Source organism: Chanos chanos, chromosome 16 (genome assembly GCF_902362185.1).
Source record: "Chanos chanos chromosome 16, fChaCha1.1, whole genome shotgun sequence".
NCBI classification, from domain to species: domain Eukaryota; kingdom Metazoa; phylum Chordata; class Actinopteri; order Gonorynchiformes; family Chanidae; genus Chanos; species Chanos chanos.
Window position 1 is genome coordinate 4,133,962 of NC_044510.1, and position 22,638 is coordinate 4,156,599.

General features: G+C 40.3%; 1 protein-coding gene across 1 annotated transcript in view; it reads left to right on the top strand.

Annotated features, from left to right (window-relative positions):
• The window catches only part of LOC115829713 (NACHT, LRR and PYD domains-containing protein 12-like), a 135,811-nt gene that overhangs the window by 26,870 nt on the left and 86,303 nt on the right, over window positions 1-22,638 (top strand). Inside the window, exon 10 of the mRNA XM_030793881.1 lies at window positions 5,615-5,788. Coding sequence (XP_030649741.1) covers window positions 5,615-5,788 — 174 coding nt within the window. The remainder of the gene's footprint in view (window positions 1-5,614; window positions 5,789-22,638) is intronic.

Consider the following 22,638-nt stretch of genomic DNA (forward strand, 5'->3'; position numbering starts at 1 on the left):
TTTAACTAGCCTTAACTTCGCAACCAGCCAAAAGTCCCATAATGTACCATAATATGATCATTTTGTGACACTTAGCATTAGTAGTTAGGTTATCAGGATAGGTTCTCATTTGAAATAATTTCCCAACAGGATCAGGATAGCAAAATATGGATCTTACACTCTTTCCAGCCAATCATTCTTGTTGTGATGATTAACTGAGCATGAATGCTCTTGACATAACCATTAATCAAATATTCTTTACAAATCAGAAGTTTGGGGTATTTTATACTGACTGCAGTAAATTACGGGTCAGTACTATATTTACCCAGTGCAATACAATTATCGTTATAATATTACAAGTTAGATGAGCTTGTCAAAAGAGCGCCCGCTCATATGAAGAGAGTTTGCACTAGATATAGCTTACTGCTGCATCCACGTGAAAAAAAAGCAAAAATAAATAAATAAATAAAGGTGCTGAACAGGAAGGTGAGGACAGGCGAGAGGCAAAGTTTGTCTTTAAACAATGTGGCTTGTCAGCGGTGTCAAAAAGTCCTTCGTCTCAGTAAATACATGTTTTCTGAAATTATGTATTTACACGTATTTGTTCTCTTGGTTATGACTCGCGTACGATAATTTCCCGCAAAATACGATCATTTTAAGCCTCTGGTACGATTCTTTAACATCTCCCATCTGGCAACTCATATCATGGCTACTCTCTGAAAAAGAAAAAGAATGGATTTTTGACTCATTTTAGCGGTAATACAACTGAAAATAAAACGCACTGCAAACAATGTGGGTGCAAAATCGATTTGAAAAATACCTCAAACCTCAAGAGGCATTTGAAGATGCGCCACCAGGAAATGATAAAAAAAAAAGTTAGACTTCTATCAAAATCAACTTAAAGGCTTGAATTTGTTAGCTAGAAGCAGACGGCTATGTTTCTTGTTCACTTGACTTTAACGTTAATTGTGCATACCTAGAGCAAGCCTAAGAATATTTGTGTGCTTGATGAAATCGCTGTTATGATTTAATTAAAAAAAAAAAGCAAATTGATGAAAATGTGACTAAAACGTGTCTAGTTTTCATTTACTAAAACTAAACTAAAACTTTTAATGATCAAATGACCAAACTATGACAAAAACGAATATGTATTTTAGTCAAAAGACTAAAACTAAGACTAAATCAAAATCACTTACCAAAATTAACACTGGCTAGCAAGACAAAAGCCTGGTGTGGTAGCTGGGTTAGCCCCGCAACCTGTACATCAAAACGAAGCGTAGAACCTGTAGTTTTTAGCGGTATGTGTTCATTTTGTCCATTTAAAACAAAACAAAACAAATAAACAAACAAAAAACACAGTCAAAAGTTGTTTCATTTACTACACGTTTTTGAAAAGTGATCTCTATATTTTGCAGTCGCCACCACCGAGCGCAAAGCAGGAAGCGGGCTGAGAGCTGACTGTTCCTGGCTATCACTCAGGGAAACTCTCACATCAAGGAGGAGGTGTCATGTATTAATGTTATGTACTATTGTAAAGTAGTAGCCTAATTCACGTTTCCCCAGCAAACTGCAGTAACGTTAACACATCGAGAAACGGGTACGCAGAATTAATGGAATTTAAGATTATTCCCTTCAGCTGAAGGATATTTTTCTATGTTTACTGTAAATAGTTTCTATTTCCAGTGCAAACCAGAATCGTTTGATTTATAAAACATTTTTTTTCAGTTTCTGATTGTGCAGTGCCCCCACAGTTAAAGGGGTTGGTGGTTCAGACAGTTCATAAAACTTAGTTTAGTTAAAAATAAAAATGAAAAAAAAGAGAGAAAGGTGAAAAGTACAGTATGAGGATGTAGATATATATTTCATAATTAATTAATTATATGCCAATATTAAATCAATTTGATGCTGTGAAGGCACAATATTGCATTGCCAATGAATGTTAGGTTAGAAAATACAATTTTTTGCCCAATTTAACGTGACTTCTGGTATAAACCATGCCCACTTCCGTTCCACTTTCTGAATACAGAAACTGAGACAGCTAATGTTGTTGATTTAACAGATACAGATCATGGGCAGAAATTTCATTTCACTACTGGAGGGACAATGAACAGAAAAAATCCTCAAGAGCAATTCCTGAGGGGGACACAAAAGATGCTGCAGAAAGTGCTGTTGTATTTGTATAAAATGTCACCATTATGTTAACATTTCCATAAGCACTTCATTCCTTTCTTATGAAGATTTCATCAAATTTCCTTTGATATTACTGGGGGCTTACTTGGCGTTTTGGTGCACTGAAAAATATTCGGTTGTCCGTTTTCCCTTTCTCTGCCATTTTGGCTGGCTGACGAAACACACACACAACATGCAAGTTATTTACAGTAGTAGGAGAGACTTAACACCCATTAATTGATCTAAAACTAATAAAGCTAAAGCTTATTTAGGTTTAGTTTAACTGAAGAGTAGGATTTCTAATGTTTTGCTGTCAGTGCATTAACTGCGAGATAACAGTGAGAAGAAGATGCAGTCTGGTTACAAATGAGTCGATCAAATATGTTTTTTTCAGGACCGATACCGATTATTAGCAATCAAGGAGACTGATGACCGATATTTGGAACTGATATACATGTTAGGGATGTACCCAAATCTGAATATGTTAATCAGGAAAGCAAAGTGGAAACAGATATTTTTTTTCTACCCGAAGTTCCATCCATCCATTTTCTGCCGCTTATCTGGGACTGGGTCGTGGTGGCAGCAGGCTGAGGAGAGTAGCCCAGACATCCCTTTCCCTGGCTACATCCACCAGCTCCTTCTGGGGGATCCTAAGGCATTCCCAGGCCAGCCGAGAAATATTATTCTCCCCATGTGTCCTGGGTCTGCCCCGGGGTCTCCCCGAAGTTGTTTGTTATTATTCAGGGGGAAAAAACATCATTGCCAGGTCCGTGTGTCAGCCACTATGTTTCTTCAAACTGTGTTTTTATTTATCTTTTTTTTTTCAATCTATATATATTCTTCCCTCTGAACCCCTGAACTTTGTGTGGTGATACTGTAGTATTGTGTGATTGAGTTAGATGTATTTTGGTGAACAACTTGGTTTTTTTCAATTTAAAAAAGAGGAAAATATATGTTTAGTAACATAAGAGAGATAAATAAACTGTCAAGTGGTATGTTGTCTCAAGTGAATAAAAAAAAGTCGTGCTTCCATTGTAGTGCAGCGTGGGAACTTTGCATAACCCATAACAGCATTTTTTCCCTGTCACGGTAAACTGCTGGAAATTCAAGTGTCCTGAAAAATACTGGACATTGTTTATCATTGAAAAGGTGTAACTTTGGAGATATTTTGATTGATGCAATAGAAACCAACAGCTGAGGTCTATGCTGACAACTCACGACTCTAACCAGTGTGTGCATGTGAGGTTTGGAACCAGGCAGCTAGTGTGTATAACACAGAGAGATCTGTAAGAGAGATTTGAACGTGCATATGTTGTGATGTGCACGAGTCCCAATGAGATGTAAAGACAGCAAAACAAAGATCAACTGTGTTACTGTTGTAGGCTATTATACAAATGAACTTTGTGATTGTAGTCGACTGTTAGGCCTGTGCATTATAATAGTATGATTACAGTTGTAGGCTGTGATGATCAGTTCCAAGTCTGTGTAAGCCAATAGTGCAATGTGTGTGGTTGGAGTGAGAACCCTGTAAATTCTTTGTCTCCTCCCTGAAGTATGGAGAGACTTTGTAGAACCGTGTGAACCCAGTGATGTGAACAGGAAGAAATCAGCCAGACCAGAGACTCAGCTCAGCAGAGATTACTCTAAATACACACATTTACATGATTTACTTAGATTTTTACAGCATGATACTGCCCAATAACCCGATTTTTTTTTTAACTTCAGTGTCTTCACACACACATTCTGATAACACACTCACACACACACACACACACACACACACACACAACACGCAGAGAAGCAAACCCATGCAAAAGGATCTGGGTGATGTTGTAGTGGAGATATTTACACTAATGGTAGTGAGGGAAGGAGAGGAAAGGGAGAAGAAGAGCAGGCCAAGTCACGTTCAGGTGTGATGGAGGTTGACTTTATGCTGCGAGCAGAACTTCATGTCAGTATCACAAAAGTCTTTTAACATTGCGAATCTTTGGAAATGGTGAGCCCGGGCCGATCCTTTGCATATATGAGCAGGACGGAAATTATGGACTACATTACGGCAGACAGACGCACAGAGCTGTGCTCTAGAAGATATCAGGGTGTCTGGTTTTTATCTGGATTTGGAAATGGGGAGTGCTGCTATCCTTTTTGGGGGTGTCTCTGCCAAGACAGAGGAGACACTTCTCAGAGTTTGTGAACTGCTTATACGAGCTCAGTTTAAATCATTTTAAAACATTTTTTCAGCTAAGAAATAGCAAAATGATATTAGCCCACTTGTGTTAGCAACATTTTGTGCTTCCAAGTGAAAATAAATCCCATCGCTCTAATGCTGCAAACAGTTTAGGTTCACTGACAGCTTGAGATTTAGCTGCTGGTTAATTGTCCAGTGGTTATGCCCTATAGCACGCTTATGGATATGTGATTGATTACAGGTTCAATCCACGCATTTATTTGGGAATGCCATACTGGTTAATTTAATTTTCTTTTGTCCTTTATAGTTTGTGAAGAAACGGAGGAATGCAGATTGGACTCGTGGCATGGTCAGAATTCTATTCCCATGAGGAGCTAACCTCTTAGAGGATCTGGTCTTGTTTAAATGGATTGTTATTAATTTGTGACCAAATGGTGTGCTTTGGTCCTGAGTGCAGGGAGGCTTGGGCCAATAAACAGTGAAATTAGGGACAGAGAGAGAGAGAGAGAGAGAGAGAGAAAGGGAGAACCTGCGGGGCATGGGGGGAGTCTGTGTGATATTTAATCTCAGAATTAGTGAAACAGTTAGTAACTCCTATTGCAATGCAAAAAGTCTCTTCTCTAGTTGCTGCCTGACAAGGAAAAATGGATTGAAGAAGGTGAACAAAACTCAGCCTCCTTTTTCAGGTGGAAGAAAGCCAATGCTTTAAACGCTACTTCATGTGGAAGACAAAACCCTTAATGATCCCAGAGAAATAGTCATCTTTTGCTCTCATATTTATATCAATCTCTGTACACCCAGATACTGTGAAATTACAATGAACTCTTTTCATAAATGTCTGTAAAGTAATGTCACTAAAATGTAGGGGGTGCTTGAAATTGTAGCATGTCTCAGCAGGAGGTTATGAATACAGCTGGTGATATAAAAAAGTCCAGGGAATGAGGGCATAACCACTGAGTTCTATAAAATGTAAACTGAAGAGTTGTCTTTGTTTTAGTGAAGGTTTTCATGGGAAGCACTGAAAAAGAAGAACATCACCTTAAGAAAGAATCATCCAGCACAGCAGTTATCTCTGACATGTGTGCTTGTGTGTGTGTGTGTGTGTGTGTGTGTGTGTGTGCACGCGTACCTTTGAATTTTTGGCTTGTTCACTTTAGCACTGCATTTTCTGAGGCTTACATGATAACCAAAAAACTTGAATTTCTAACAGTCATCCCCACCCCTCTCTCTCTTTCTCTCTCTCTCTCTCTCCCCCTCACACACACACTCTCTCTGTAGTCTGTGTAAGTGCAGTATAACAGAGAAAGGCTGTGCTGCTCTGGCTTCAGCTCTGAGATCAAACCCCTCACACCTGAGAGAGCTGAATCTGAGTGGAAATAAACCAGGAAAATCAGGAGTGAAGTGTCTGTCTGCTGTACTGGAGGATCCACAGTGTAAACTGGAGAAACTGGAGTGAGTAAACATAACCCAGTATGATGTGGTTCAATGTAATGAATAGAGTTTTATATTCACTACAGGAGAACAGGTTCTTTAAAGATTTGATGAGAGTTTTACAGTAAGTTCCATATTGTCCAATAATCTCTAATGTTTTTTAATTTTAATCTCTTTACACACATTCTGATTACAAATGCACACACACAAAAACTATCAATAAATACCATCCACCACAGTGATTATGTACCACTAAACCATAAATCAAAACATCATGTTTAATATAAGAATTTCATTCCTGAAGTTTTTCTATTGCTGTTGTAATAACTAAGTGAAGTCAAACTTTCGACTCTGTGTTGTTGGAGTGATGTCATAGGACTATATTGTGACTTCATCTCAGAAACACAAGTGTCACTCCTCAGTTTGACTGGTGTGTGTGTGTGTGTGTGTGTGTGTAAAACAGAGATCAGTAATATTCAGTAGCAGTATCAGTAATAATGTTCTCTGACTGCTGTGTAAACAGTTGAATCATTTTTGTGAACTATAAAAATGAGCTGAAATTGGATGCTTTTCAAACATGAGTTGTGAAAGTCTCTATGTGATTTGGCCAAGGGGAATAAAGCAATGGAGGTTTGGAGGAAAGCAAATAATTTACAGTTATTCTGAAAATTATTCAAGAAATTGCAGCGTCAACTATGCCAGCGTGGGTCCGCAACAGGAAACTGCCGGTCTCCAAAACCCCCCACTGCACCAGTCAAATGCTGGCAGGGACACTTAACATTCTAGGCTCTTGAATAAAATGTTACTATTTTCACTTGGGGAGTGACTGAAGCACCAAGCATTATTTGACTGGTGCAGCGGCAGGGCTCTGTGGACCGGCAGTTACAGTTTTCAAACCAAGAAGTTCAGTCAAGGGGGCTGGGACATGGCAGTTTCCTTGCCCCGCCCTGCCACCAGTCCGCGGACCGGAGTTTGAGAAACACTGGACCACACCACCTAGGGCTTTTTCACCCAAAAGAAATTGTTAAGAAGTTTAACCACCTTTGAACCCAAGAAGGTCACACAGGTTCGAAAACACTTAAAAGACCAGAGACCAAGAGAGAGAGTGTTATGTAGGCTAAAAGCAAAATGGGAGCCAAATGAAGTTGGCAAGATAACATGAGTGAGCCTACGTCAAACAAAAGTGAAGCTGCCTTAGCAGAGGCTCAAAGCTGAACAATACTACTCTGTATCTGCAGCAAAGAGACGAGCCAACAACACTACAAAGAAAAGAAGCGGGGGTAAATGTAACGCCGATGACTCACGCTAGGAACATACAGTACAGGAAAACAGTAAGGGTTCATACCTTAAAATTGTTGGGAAGACAGCTCATGAAGAGACACGGCGACTCAACCAGCCAAGCCAAACTGCAAATCACACCACCAACATGTAAGCTAGGTTCCCAGGAAGAGGTGGGGAGTGGTAGAAGACGTATATCTAGGAAGCAGTCACCTGTCTAGATATAACACTTTAAGTGCCTGTGAATCAGCAAATCTAGTTATTCATTATCTAAGCCACTTATCCTAATTAATTATCTTATAGTCTCCAAAGAAAAGGCAAAAACCTTGGTAGAATGGGAACCTGTAAGTGACAGAATGATCAGAGCTCGCTTCACTTCAAAACATTGTAAACTGACGATCATACAATGCTATGCTCCAACAAATGAAGCCGAGAAAGAGGACAAGGATGACTGGTATGAGGAGTTACAACGAACTGTCTCCAAGGTCCCTCAACATGATATGTTGCTGATCATGGGTGACATGAACGCCAAGGTTGGAACCCATAATGAGAACTGTGACAGAGCTATAGGGAGCCACGGCTGTGGTGTGAGGAACAACAATGGTGAGCGTCTTGTTGACTTTTGCCTTGAAAATAACTGTGTAGTTGGTTCAAGTTCAAGTTTATTTAGAGCCCAATATCATTGTTTACAGTCTCAAAGGGCTTTACAGGCCACAACAGTCAAATCAAAATATGACGGCACCCCCTGACTTAATCCTCATGGCGGGCAAGAAAAAACTCCCCAAAAACCCAAAAGGGAAATGGGAAAATGGGAGAAATCTTGAGAAGGACCACAGAGAGAGGAGACCCCTTCTTGGCCAGACAGGTGTGCAATAGGTGCTGACCACGTGGGCAGTTACAATTAAAAGTAAATTGGGGCATGAACAAAGGGGATGGCGATGCAGACAGGAGGCTGACGGGGGATGAAAGATGATAACACCAGGATGGATCGGTCCACAGGGCGGGAGGAGTCAGGATCACTGGTGTCTCAGGAGTAGCATGTGTGGCTTGACAGAGAGAGAGAGAGAGAGAGAGAGAGAGAGAGAGAGAGAGAGAGAGAGAGAGAGAGACATTGTTAGATGTTCATTTACACATAATGGTTAAGGTAAATATACATCATGTGCCGAGTGCAGGCAGAGACTCCAGCAAGACTAGCTAGTACAGCATAGTTAAAAGGGAGAGCTAGAAGGTAATACAGACATGAGGGCACTCTGGGACACAAGGCGGCCACCCACTCCACAGTCAACAAACCTGAGTGAACATGTTAGAGTAGGGGGGCGACAGCATCCAAACATCCCAGTTCGCCAAACATTCTATGCCCGAGAACCCTCCAGATCTGCTCCTTTGCCTAGTAAAGAGCTATTAGCAAAAGGCTTGGCTAAACAGATAAGTTTTCAGCCTTGACTTAAACATAGAGACTGTGTCTGAGTCTCGAACATTAATTGGGAGGCTATTCCATAGCTGTGGTTCTCTGTAAGAGAAGGCTCTGCCCCCTGCTGTAGCCATCATAACTCGAGGTACCGACAAATGGCCTGCACCTTTTGATCTAAGTAGGCGTGGTGGATCATAAAAGACCAGGAGTTCGCGCAGGTACTGTGGCGCAAGACCATTTAATGCTCTATAGGTTAATAGTAAGATTTTATAATCAATACGAGATTTGACTGGGAGCCAGTGCAGTGTGGATAAGATAGGGGTGATGTGATCATATCTTCTGGTTCTAGTAAGAACTCTGGCTGCTGCATTCTGAACTAACTGTAGCTTATTTATACATCTATTAGAACATCCAGACAGTAAGGCATTACAATAGTCTAACCTAGAGGTAATGAAAGCATGAACCAATTTTTCAGCATCTTGAAATGACAATGCATTTCTTATCCTGTTAATATTTCTAAGATGAAAGAAGGCTATCCTGGTAATATTATCTACATGAGCTTCAAATGAAAGACTGGGGTCAATAATTACACCAAGGTCTTTTACTGCCGCACCTGATGAAAGAGAAAGGCCATCCAGAGTAACTATGTGATCGGAAAGCTTACTCCTAGCTGCATGTGATCCTAGTACAAGTACTTCTGTTTTTCCAGAGTTGAGTGAGAGGAAGTTAGTAAACATCCAGTGCCTAATATCCTTTAGACATTCCTCAATTTTGTTAAGTTGGTGTCTCTTGTCCGGCTTCGCTGAGACATACAACTGTGTGTCATCAGCATAGCAGTGGAAGCTAATACCGTGTTTACAAATAATATTACCTAGAGGTAGCATATATAAAGAGAAAAGCAGTGGGCCTAAAACAGAACCTTGTGGGACTCCAAACTTTACCTCGGTATGTGCAGAGGACTCACCATTTACATCAACAAACTGATAACGATCGGTCAAGTAGGACCTAAGCCATAAGAGGGCTGTTCCCTTAACTCCATCAACATTTTCTAGTCTATCAAGGAGAATGGTATGATCAGTGGTGTCAAAGGCTGCACTGAGGTCAAGCAACACAAGTAAGGAGACACCACCCTGATCAGAGGCCAGTAATAAGTCATTTGCAACTTTAACCAGTGCTGTCTCTGTGCTGTGATGAGGCCTAAATCCTGACTGATACATAAGAATAACATCCAGGAAATGTAAGTATGAGCATAACTGCTGTGCTACAGCCCTTTCTAGGATCTTGGAGATAAAGGGGAGGTTAGATATTGGCCTGTAGCTGGACAACGAACAGGGGTCAAGGTCAGGTTTTTTAATTATGGGTTTGATAACTGCTAGTTTAAAAGATTTAGGTACATAGCGAGTGCTAAGGGAGGAATTGATTATTTTTAGAGGCGGTTCGATGACTACTGGTAGTATCTGCTTAAGGAAACATGTAGGTAAGGGATCTAGTATAGAAGTTGGTGATTTTGATGAAGAAATTAGTGAGGTTAATTCGGTCGCCTGAAGGGGAGTAAAACATTCTAATCGCTGATCTGATATAGTTATATTGTTATCGACAGTGTTAGTGATCAACTTATCTGGTTTAAAATGTATAGCCTGGATTGTTTGCCTGATATTTTCAATTTTGCTGTTGAAAAAATTCATGAATGCGTTGCCACTGAATATTGATGGTGTGCCTGTTTCCGAGGTGCTCTTATTCCCAGTTAGTTTTGATACGATATTAAATAAAAATCTAGGATTATTTTTGTTGTTTTCTATTAGGGTGGAGAGATACATTGATCTAGCGGCACGAAGAGCTTTTCTATAGCTCAGGAGGCTCTCCTTCCATGCTAACTGGAATACTACCAATTTAGTTTGGCGCCATTTACGCTCTAATTTTCGAGTGGTAAGTTTTAAGGGGGGTGTGTGCTCATCATACCAGGAAGCTAGTTTTTTCTCCCTGATTATTTTCCTTTTAAGTGGGGCCACATTATCTAAATTGTTGCGGAATGTTAACTCTAAAGATTCAGTTGCCTGATCAAGTTCTGCGGGGTGTGACAGTGTTCCAATCAAAGTTGATGACTCTGGGAGATTATTGATATAGTTCTGTGTAGTAGCTGGCGTAAACATGTGTTTATTATGATAGCGTGGCGAAGTGCATATATTATTACTAAGAAACATTTTGCATGAGATAAGATAATGATCTGAGATAGCTTCAGATTGTGGAAATGTGACTATACTTCCTACATTTAATCCAAGTGTTAGTATAAGTTGGTGGCACCATCTTCCCACATAAGAACCTCCACAAACTCACTTGGAGGTCACCTGATGGTCTTACAACCAGATCGACCACATCTTAATCAACGGCGAAGGTCTCTCCAAGATGTTAGAGCTTGTCGTGGTGCAGATGTCAACAGTGACCACTATCTGGTGACAGCTAACATCAACCTGAAACTCCGGAAAGTAAAACAGCAGGGTCAACGCAGGAGACAACTTGATATCGGCAAACTGAAATGCCAGAATATCAGCAAACAGTTTGTGTTAGAGCTGAGAAATTGCTTTGGTGCTCTGGCTGATTCAACTGATGAGGACCTTGATATTCACACCAAATGGGAAACCATCAAGAACACCTATGTTGAGACAGCAACCAAGGTCCTGGGCTACAGAGAAAAGAAGAACAAGGAGTGGCTGACACCTGGCACTTGGCAGAAAATAGAACAAAGAAAACAACTTAAGGCCAAGATGCTGAACACCAAGTCACTGAGGCTCCAAAAACAAGTCCAGAAAGCCTATAAGACCAAGAATGAGCAGGTCAAAAAGAGTGCTAGGAATGACAAAAGGGCCTTTGTTGAGATGCTTGCCTGCAAAGCAGATCAGGCCGCTGCTAGAGGCGAAATTAGCGTTGTACACATACTCACCAAACAACTCTGTGGCAAGAATATCAGCCAGTCTGTTCCTGTAAAAGATAAGACTCTCTTAACAGAGGCTGAACAGGCAGCGAGATGGGCGCAGCATTTTTGTGAAAACATCGACTGCCCTGAACCAGAACATCCTGCTAACCCCACACCTGCAGATAACATACTCAACATCAACACCAGCCCCCCAACTGAAACAGAAGTCGAGAATGCCATTAAAGCAACAAAGAATGGAAAAGCTGCAGGTATTGACTCCATTCATGCCAAGATGCTGAATGCTGACCTCAACACCTCGGTCAAGGTTCTCACAGACCTGTTCAGAAACATCTGGGACAGAAATGTCATTCCTGAGGACTGGGCCAAAGTCTGATTGGCAAAATTCAGAAAGGCAATCTACAAAATTGCAACAACTGACAAGGCATCACATTGCTGTCCATACCATCCAAGGTCTTTTGCAGAGTTTTGTTGGGCAGAATTGACACCAAACTGAGGCGGGAACAGGCAGGCTTCAGCAGAGGAAGAGGGTGCACAGACCAGATCTTTGCTCTAAGGAACATCATTGAGCAATGCCTGGAGTGGAACAATCCAGTACTCATCAACTTCATCGACTTCCAGACACCCTGTGGAAGATCGTGCAATCACATGGAGTTCCCCTAAAGATGACCACATTGATGAAGATGTTTTACAATCAATTTGAGTGTAGTGTCATCGTAAATGGCAACCTTACTGATTGGCTCCCCCCTGATAGCCATTGACTGGACCATGCAAAAGACCACTTCAGACAAGCCCAGAGGCATCCAGTGGACTCTCTTTACCCAGCTAGAAGACCTTGATTAAGCTGATGACCTGGCTATTCTATCCACAAATCACACTCACCTGCAAGAGAAAACAGAGAGGACTAACAGATTTGCCAAACAGTTGGGTTTGAATATTTATATCTGCTGGTTTATATCCCCTGGCCTCGTTTTCTCTCAGCCAGTGGGAGTAAGGGTTGACAAATAGGCCCTCCCCTGTTTCCATGGAGCTTAAAGACCTGTTGACAGGAAAGAGGGAGGAGCAGAGAGAAATAGAGAGAGAATGCAACACAACACAGTACAACAGCAACAAACATACAACTCCCAGACAACAGTAAACAAAACAAACGCGAAATAAATAGATAAATATGTCTTAGGACATAACAAAGAGGATTCAGTAAGTAAATAAGTAATTGAATACCCAGGTATTAATAGTAGAAGTTTGGTGCTTCCAGTCCTTCTTGAGATATTTGTTTCTGTAAAGTTGCTAGTTTAAACCGGGGTGGTTTATTTTTCCAGTAGAATTTAGTTGTTATGGAGTTGAGTGAATTAAACCAGTTAGTAGTGGGTTGAGTTGGGGTCATTTTGAAGAGGTAGTTCACTTTAGGTAGTATGGTCATTTTTACGGTTGCTATTCTGCCAATTAGAGAGAGAGGTACATTTGTCCAATGGTTTAAGTCATTTTCAATTGATTTTAATAGTGGAGTGCAGTTAAGGTGAAATAACTGACAGCTTGGCAGAGATATTTATGCCTAGATATTTTATATTACCTGAGGAGGTGAGAGGTGTGTTTTTAGCCATAGCGAATGAGTCAGCGCCACAGATGGGTAAAATTGTTGATTTTGTCCAGTTTACAGTATAGTCTGATATTTCAGAAAATGAACTGATGAGCTTCATGGCTTCTTGCAGGGAGTTTGATGGGTCTTGTAGGTAAAGCAGTATATTGTCTGCATAAAGGCTGATTTTGTGGTGTTTGCTGGAGGATTGGATTCCTCTGATGTTATTTTGGCGTACTGCAGTGGCTAGAGGCTCAATGAACAGGGCGAAAAGTGATGATGACAGTGGGCATCCTTGCCTGGTCCCTCTGTTTAGAATGAACCTCTATTAGTCCGTTAGCAGAAACTGTGGCCATTGATGAATTATAGTGTTTTTATCCATTGAATAAACGATTCCCCGAGTCCAAATTTCTGAAGTGTTTTGAATAGAAATTTCCATTTCACTTTATTAAATGCCTTTTCTGCATCTAACAAAACAAGTATTGTTTTTGTATTACCTTTTTGGGATGTACTGATTAAACTGAATAATCTGCACGTTATTTGTTGAGTCTCTTCCTCTGATAAATCTGATAAATCTGGTCTGAGTGGATAAGTGATGGGGTTACTATTTCAATTCTGATGGCTAGTGCTTTACTGATCATTTTGAGATTGGTACCGATGAGTGATAGGGAGGTGTAGCTGGAACATAGAGTTGGGTCTTTGTCAGGCTTCAGCAGTATCGAGAGGAGTGCTGTATTCATATGTGGTGGGTGTTATGATGTGTGTGTGAAGGACTGTATGTGGTTCACAGGGAGTATGTGGCCTCTATGGCACATCCAGTTAGAATGCAAGACAAGAAGTTTCTTTAGAGCATGGAGTGTGTGTAAGTGTGTAGGTATGTATGTACAACCAATATGTTGTCGGGCAGACACTGTGCAGCTTTCAGAAAGAAAAGGACATTTGTTAACCTTAAGTGTTCCTTAGTAATTAAATTTGCAGTTGTGTAAACTCCCTCTTTTTTTCACCCTTCCTTATCTATTTCTATCACTCTCACTCTGCCTCTCTATCCCTATCCCCTTTGATCCCAGTTCTCTCTTTTATGGCCCAGACCTCCCTGCGTGTAGGACCAATGCATACCAAAGTAGAAACCACTTGCAGTAACACCTAACAAACGCCAGGCTGGATGTTTTAGCGCAGCAACCCCCAAACCATTTGGTCAAGTGCTGATAACGTTTAATTGCGAGGGAGACTAGATCACCTCAGGAGGTTAGTTTCCCTGTGAGAATGGAATTTAGACCATGTCACAGGTCCCATCTGCATTACTCCATGAAGAATCGGTCCAGGCTCAGCGCTACGGAAGATCCGCGACGCTAAAAGACTTTCCTGGCACCGACACGAAGTCTCGCTCACGGTCTCCTTCTGCCAACCTCGGTAACTCCAGTCTCTCATACCTGAACGTGACTGGGCCTGCTCTTCTTCTTCCTCATCCCTTTTCTCTCTCTTCCTCACAACCCCTTTTTGTGTGTAAGTAACTCCACTGGAACATCACTCAGGTAGTTCTTTAGGTTAAGCGTGCCTCTTCGTGAGTAATGCCTCATGCTCGCGTAGTTGTTCATTCATACATGCTTTAGGTAACGAGGATATTGTTATTGTCTACCGTTAGTTGTTCATCTTCTTGTTAGTAGTTTAGATGCTGTTGTATGTGTGTGTATAGCGGATGTGCCTTAATTCCACCTGATTTCCAATTTATTCAACATTAGATTCATTCTGTACCGTTTGAATTTGATCGTTGTAATAAATTTGTATGTTCGTATTCCTGCTCTTTGAGTACGTGATAGGTTATTTCCTAGTTATTGAATGTGGTGATCCAGGAACTTAGTTAGCTAGAAGTATTGAATTCAAAGAGTATTATTGTACCTGCTACTTTAATGCTGTTATTTATTATATGTACGGCTAATGAAGAGTTATTCTAAATAATTTCTAGGTTCAGTGTTCAGAGCGCTGAGCTATAAATAGAGTTTTTCAGAATATCAGTAATTTCACTGGGTTCAGGTTCCGAAATAAGGTTATGGTTACAGCAAAGTGATATTAGTATTAAGTCTAATATTCACAGTGAACCATTAACCAGATTTTCCTCATACCATTGGCACGACAATGTATACAGAGAGCTTTAGTGTGTTCTGTTTTCGGGTGTGAACAAGCAGATAACAGCACCAAATTAGATACACAAGTTAAATACATACATGTACACAGCTTAAGCCAAACAAAGAATGCAATATTGGTGAAACAAGGCAGAGTTTGGTGAAACAAAGATCTATCCTCTGCAGGTCGAGAGTCATTTATAAGATACGTGATGTCTGGTACATAGCAATTTACAATTTACAATTTACAATTTCGTTATTTGGCGGACGCTTTTAGCCAAAGCAACTTACAATCTGTGCATCAGTCGGATTTCTAATACCTCATGAGCAGAGATCACCGTACATTTGTGAGAAACTGAGGGAAATCAGGAAAAAACTTGTTGTTCAACTCTGTGAAAAGGCCGTTTCGACGTGGTGGACTGTTGGCAGGGAAGAAGTGGTTGACTCGCGGCAACCTAGCAAAACATAGCCCTAGGGCTCTTCTATTAGGAGGTTTACTACTTTCTCTGAGTTAACAAACTCTGAGTTTTCACTAAACCCACTTTCTGAAATACCCCTCCCCCTGTATTCTTTACGAGTTTGTATTCTGTTGTAAAATAAAAGGTTTGAATCAAAACATTTTATATCATTATTTGTTTAGGTATTCAGTCACTAGGTATCATGACAGAACTATTGAAATCTGTTTACTATACACCCTCTAACACCGGTTCTTTTGGCGGCAAAAGACTTTTAAAAGAGGCAGTGTTCAGTGATTCTGGTGTACGTATCTCTGAGAAACAAGTTTCTGATTGGTTAGCTGGAGAAGATGCTTATACATGTCACAAACCTGTTCGTATTAACTATAAGAGGAATAGAGTGATAGTGCACGGTGTTGACATGCAGTTTCAAGCGGATTTAGTGGATATGACGGCATATTCGAAGGAAAATGACAGCTTCACATTTATGCTGACTTGTATAGATGTTTTTAGTAAATACGCATGGGCACATGTTTTAAAAAAACAAGACGAGATTAGAGGTAGCGAGGGCATTCGAATCCATACTGAGGGAAGGCAGAGTCCCTCAAAAGTTGCAAATCGACCAAAAGAATTTTTTAACAAACGTTTTCAAGATGTAATGATCAAATACAGGATTCATCATTTCGCCACAGGCAGCAAGTTAAAAGCTAGCGTTGTTGAATGTTTTAATAGGACGATTAAGGGTTGAATGTGGAGGTATCTAATGGCTGTCAATTCTAAGCGATATATAAATGTTTTGCAAGATTTAAGAACCTCCTACAACAACAGTTATCATCGGAGGATTAAGATGAGACCTGTAGAGGTCACCAGAGAAAACGAAAATAACGTATTTAAGACTCTGTATGGTGTGAAAGATACTAAGGACAAGAGTGTCCTGTTTAAATACAAGGCCGGAGATTTGGTGAGGGTTTCCAAAGTGAGGGTTTCCAAACTGCACGCGCAAATTTTTCACCATAGCCGAGTGCATTCCATGAACACCATCCATCTGCAAGCTGAAAGATTATGATGGTGATATTATAGATGGATGTTTTTATGAAGAAGAGTTGCAAAAATAAAAGTTGGTAAGGATAAAAGTTTCAAAGTAGAGAAGATTTTAGAAAGAAAGAAGATGGGTAAAAAGAGCATAGTTCTGGCAAAATGGCTTGGATGGCCTTCTTAGTTCAACAGATGGGTTCGTGAAGAAGACGTGGTTGATATTTAAAAACCTTTTTAAAAACGTGTTTCCGTACACTTTGTTTCATTTGCTGTGGACACAGACCATGTGATGACGGGTTTTACATAATGTTACCTAGCAATTCGTCTTGGTCGGTTCCGACAACAAAATATCCAAGTACAGAACCAAACTAGCCAAGCCAATAATACTACAAGGCAATTGGCAGGTTGGTTTAATTGAATTCCAGTATCCAAGAACGTGGGAGACTTTTAGCGAGAAAGATGGCACTTCTATCATCACTGATAAAACTTCTAAAAAGACAATCAGATACATTCTGCATCAAGGGTATTACCCGAACATCACCCTAGTGAAATGCCATGTAAAGTTTGGTTATGATGCTGTGAAAAACAAGATTTACATACAGATAAAACGTGATATAGCGATGAAAAACTCTCTGGAAAACTCGCAATAATTTTGGGGTTCGATACAACAGGTGTTTTTGACCCGGGTGATGTGCAGATGTAACGGATCTCTTCTCTTCCAAGAAACGGGAGCAAACACAAGACTTGTTCTACCTGGTTTTATTCCGCAGCATGAAGAATTCTTCTACTGGGCGTTTTCCACACACACACACCTAAAGACAACAACAATCATACACTCCACTCAATCCACAACAACACAAATTCAATGCCAGAATCATTACTTGTTACCGATCGCATAGTTTTACATCGAATTATCAAAAATTAACTCCAGAATACAGAAGAAACCCTTTTTTTTTCCTAGTTTGAGTATGAAACGCACAAACACTCTATTACCAGTCTGCACACCATTACAGCACTGAAATGATGGTGACACTCGCTAGCATGTTACAAAAATGTAAAGAAACTATATACATGAAACATATCTGGAAGGCAAATAAAAGAACTTATATTTCTTCCAAAAACAACAATGTGTGATGATCGCAGACTTCTACTGGGGTACGGCAACTCGGAGGGACCAAAACGAAACAATCTGCAGTAAATCACACACCACTAGGGGGCTCTTAAACACCATTTCTTTATGCTTAACTTCATGAAATTCATATAACAAATTGATAAGTATTTACTTTATTTTCTAATTCCATTACACAGAAGATGCCGGAAAGACTGTTGGAAAGATTTTATGCACCGCACACCGCAGACATATACGGAGGCTTCTACACTCTTTTTGTGTACACTGACATAATTGAGCATCAAGCTGTGGGTGACTATTTCGTCCCGCTGTTGAGATGCGTACATATATCAGGGGGAAACAATGAGTCGGTCACTATTAGATACGAGAGGGCGCACTACGTACCTGTGTCTGAAATGCATATCAGTGACATAGCTATAGAAGTAAAGACTGATCAAAACATCAACGTTCCTTTTGAGTACTGTAAAGTGAGTAAAGTAAAGTAAGTAAAGTAAATCTCCATGATTGCACACACACACACACTGTGAACAGTGAGCAGTGAATTTGACTCTGCATTTAACCCATCCTTACACACCAGTAGTGAACACACAACAGACGCAGGAGTAGTGGGCAGCATTCCTCTGCGCCTGGAGAGCATTAGAGTTAAGTGCCTTATTCAAGGGCACACAGCCGTGGCTGTTGGGCCTGGGAGTCGAACCGGCGACCAGCAAGTGGTTGCAAAGCTTGACTTCGGACCTGTAAAACGAGCGCTCAGTTTTAACAGGATGAAACCATTTAACCCTTACGCTCAGGATCTACAGCCTTATGTTACTTATTATCAAAATCAGGATGGGGCCTGTTGCCTGGCTATGCAGGTAGCCCTACAATGTATGGTATGGGAACTGGTGGTATTTTTCGAGGACTTTTTATATTGGCTGCGCCCCTACTTAAAAAAGGGTTCAGTATTGCTAAACCGCATCTTAAGTCCCCTGCTAAAAATATTGTTAGTGAAGTAGTCGGTAATGTCCTAAACCAGGTAAACAACACCAGCGACCAGGATAGCTCCGATCTGTTGGTGATGCCCCACAAATCTGTGAAAAGACCACCTGGTAAGAGGTTACACCCTCGTGCAAAGAAAAACAAAGGAAAACGTAAGAAGGTGTCAGTGTCAAAAAGAAAGGCGCGAGGTAAACACTGCAGTCGTGCATCTGCTGGAAGAGATTTTAACTCCATCTTCTAAGCATGGCGCTAATACAAGATATGTCAGAGGAGTGCTCTAAGTCAGAATTGGATTTGTTTATAGTCCCCTTGACACACACGACAGAAAAAAAAATACATATGTAGAAGTACCACCAATTTCGGCAATATCCGACACCGCACCTTTGGAATTTTTCATTTCGGGGAATGGTGAAGACTATATTGATCTGAACAACACACTACTGTACATATGACTCAAAATCACAAGACCCGATGGGACAGACATAGCCGATGGAGCTCCAGTCGGTTTGATAAACTACCCTGTTAATATTTTTTCTCAGGTCGATGTGTCATTTGGCTTGGTTGATCTCACAGAGTTCAAACACATATCGGTATCGCAGTATCATAGAATGTTTAATTAACTACGATCGACACACCCTAGAATTTCTCCACCGGACTCTTTTACAAAGACACTGCAGGGCATATGGACATTATGGACCCCGGTGGCGAAAGTCATGGACTGACAAAAAGAGCTGCATTTACAAACGCCAGCAACATGGTGGAGCTGTTGACACATAGCGATATATTTTTTCAAGAAAAGTTGATGTTAAATGGTGTCGATATTAAAATACGATTGACCCGATCAAAGGGGGAATTCTGTCTGATGCGCAATGACAACGTGATATACAAAATAAACATTCATACAGCATCCTTATTTGTTAAAAAAAGTTTCTGTATCCCCAGCCATAAGGTTGGGTCATGCCAAGGCACTACTTACAGCAACTGCAAAATATCCTATTGACAGAGTGCATGTAAAAAAATTTCAATACCTGCCGGGACACTTGTTTCTAACCAAGAAAATGTATTTTTAGGAACGCTACCCAAATCTGTCGTGATAGATTTTGCTGACAATTATGCATTTACTGGTGCTTACGATAAGAATCTGTTTGCATTCAAACAATATGATTTAAAATTTCTAGCCGTCTATGTAGATAGACAGCAATTCCCAGTTAAACCACTTCAACCTGAGTATTGGGCAGGGGCGGCTGTGCGTGAGTTTTACCAGTTAGCTCTTGCCTCCGGAAGACATCTGAAAAATCATGCTTTAGCCATTGACAGAGAGGATTTTTTGAACAATTACACACTCTATGCATTTAACCTTACACCCAACGAAGAATGCGGTCAGCATCTATCTTTAATTAAGTCTGGAAATATAAGATTTGAAACACGTTTCAGGCAACCACTCCCGCACACTATCAGTTTGATAGTTTACGCCATATTTGATAGCATAATTGAAGTGTCCAACCGTAAACAGATTCTGGTGGATTACTACTGACATAATGAATACTGTTCAACTAACATCTGTTATGGATAAAATTTCTGCAAATACGCATTTTCTTGGTGTGCTAGCTTGTGATCAGTTACTAGATAGGCCTGTAGCTACAAAAATTACCTTCATCCTGAACTGAAGGAATGGCTGTCAGGAGCTACTCCAATAAAACTTGTGTGCCGGGTTCGCAAGAACTAGCCCACTACAGGTGATCGGTCAGAATCACTGCATCCAAGTCAAGGTTGATTCCTTTATTGTGAGGGTTCAACCACCACACAGTTCTCAAATAATGGAGTATCTACTCCACTGTAAAAATACAGCTATAAAAGGTGTGGTTTCTTTTCAAATGTACGCACACCATGGGGAAACACTGATATCAACAGGACGACTAGAGAACTGCAAACTCATCCTTACACAACAAGTCTATTAACATCTGATGTCACCATGACCTATTGGGGGGTATGCAAATGGCTCGTACCATACGAGAAATGGGGCATACCATTAACGAATGGGGGTAAAGGCCTTTATAACAATCCCTAATAATCAACACGGACAGTTCGGATCTCCCCGGTGAACACTGGTTAGCCGTCTACATCAGTGAGGATTGTGTGGGGTGCCTCTTTGACAGTTTCGGAAACAAACCCAGCCACAAGCTGTTTCCTCCATCCATCTATAAGTTTTTAAGGTCTACATGCACGAGACTCAAATTCTCAAACAAGCAGGTTCAAGATTTTAGGTCGACCACATGTGGTGAACATTGTGTTTTTTTCCCGTTATCACATGTCAAGAGGATTGGACTATGAAAGTGTGATGTCAAAATATTCTGATAATTTGATTAAAAACGATAACATGGTATCGCTATTTGTGAGAAACTTACAGCCTTGTGCGTGTATTTCTAATATGTTTAACTGTGTTCAGCATGTACAAATCGGGAAAATGTTTACAAACAAACTGTAATGCGCTACGATGATGCAAAATAAAAACAAGACATGTAAAATATTCCTGTCAAAGTTCCATTTATTAACAAATGTTAAAATACACAATACAGCCAAGTACAGAACATGTTTCATAGTAAGTCTGAAAAATAAAAAATAAAAAAATAAAATCAAATTAATAATTATAAAAAAAAAGAAAGACGTTGCAACAGTGTGTAGCGCGGTGAGGAAAATGTATTTTTGATACATTAATGTTAGTTAATTAGTAGGTAATTTAAAGTTGATATAGTTCTTAGTTATTCATTAGAACTAGTTAATTCATTTTCATAAAGAGAGTTCATGAATAAATTAGCAATAAGTTTAGATTATGTAATTGTCTGGAAAATTCGTTTGGGTCATTGATGGGAATTCTGGGATATGTATTGCATGTGTGTATGTATATGTGTTCCAAGTTCTTATTAATATTTGTTCTGATGTAGTGATTTCATATGTTGTGTGAATGTATAAAATGCCTGGTATTTTTGTTATTTCAGTGTAGAAATATAGTTTATTATTAGTAAAGTTAATACCGATGACGTCAGAGGTCAAGCGATAGAGCAGAGAGAGAGAGAGAGAGCAGGAGCGCGACTGCGAGTCAGAGCCTGAGTTTGTGAAGTATAACTATATAACGTGAACAACGTTGTAATTCTCGAATACTGCCTTTTAGTATCAAGCATATGGTCTAGGGGCGTTACACAAAATGGAGGCACTGCTGGGATAATTTCCCACTGTTAATCCCCCCCTCTAAAGAAGTTATAGCTGTTAAAGAGAAGTTTCTAGTTTCTAGTTGTTGCTTTGATATTGAACTCTGAGTATGGCGTTAGGAAGTAGATCTGTTTTACAGGGTGAACTTGTGAATTGGTGCAAAGAGGCGCAGATTGATACAGACCATGCATTGTTACTGATTGGTGTTCCAGCTGAGGTTGAGGTAGCCTGTATTGAAGACAGGGTTCAAACTGTAAAAGTCTTGGGCAGAGTACGTGTCAGAGATACAAAGATAGGCCCAACTGCAACAAGTTTGTTGGTGCTATGTGAATGTCGTGAGAAGATAGATCCGACTTGTGTTCCCCCTGAGGTGTTGCCTATGGATAGTGAGGAGGCATGGAAGATTGTGGTTGTCAGAGAAACTGAGCCTGCCTCTGATGGCTTTGCTGCAAAACTTTCCAGACTTCTCCAGAGTGAAGGCAAATCTATGACTGATGTACAGGCTCTGCTTTCCCCTCTTTCGGGTAGCTCTCCTGAATCAGTTATACGTGCAGTTGGAGAACTGCTAGAAAAGACGACAAAACATTCCAGTGAAGGCACAGCTTACAGGCGTCTGCGTGTTTTCTCGGGTGTTGTTCCTACTCCGCCTGGAGAGGAAACAATGGAGAATTGGATGGAACAGGCTAAATTGATGATTGCAGAATGTGAATGTACTGAAAAGGAAAAGCGTAAGCGTATAGTTGAAAGTCTGAA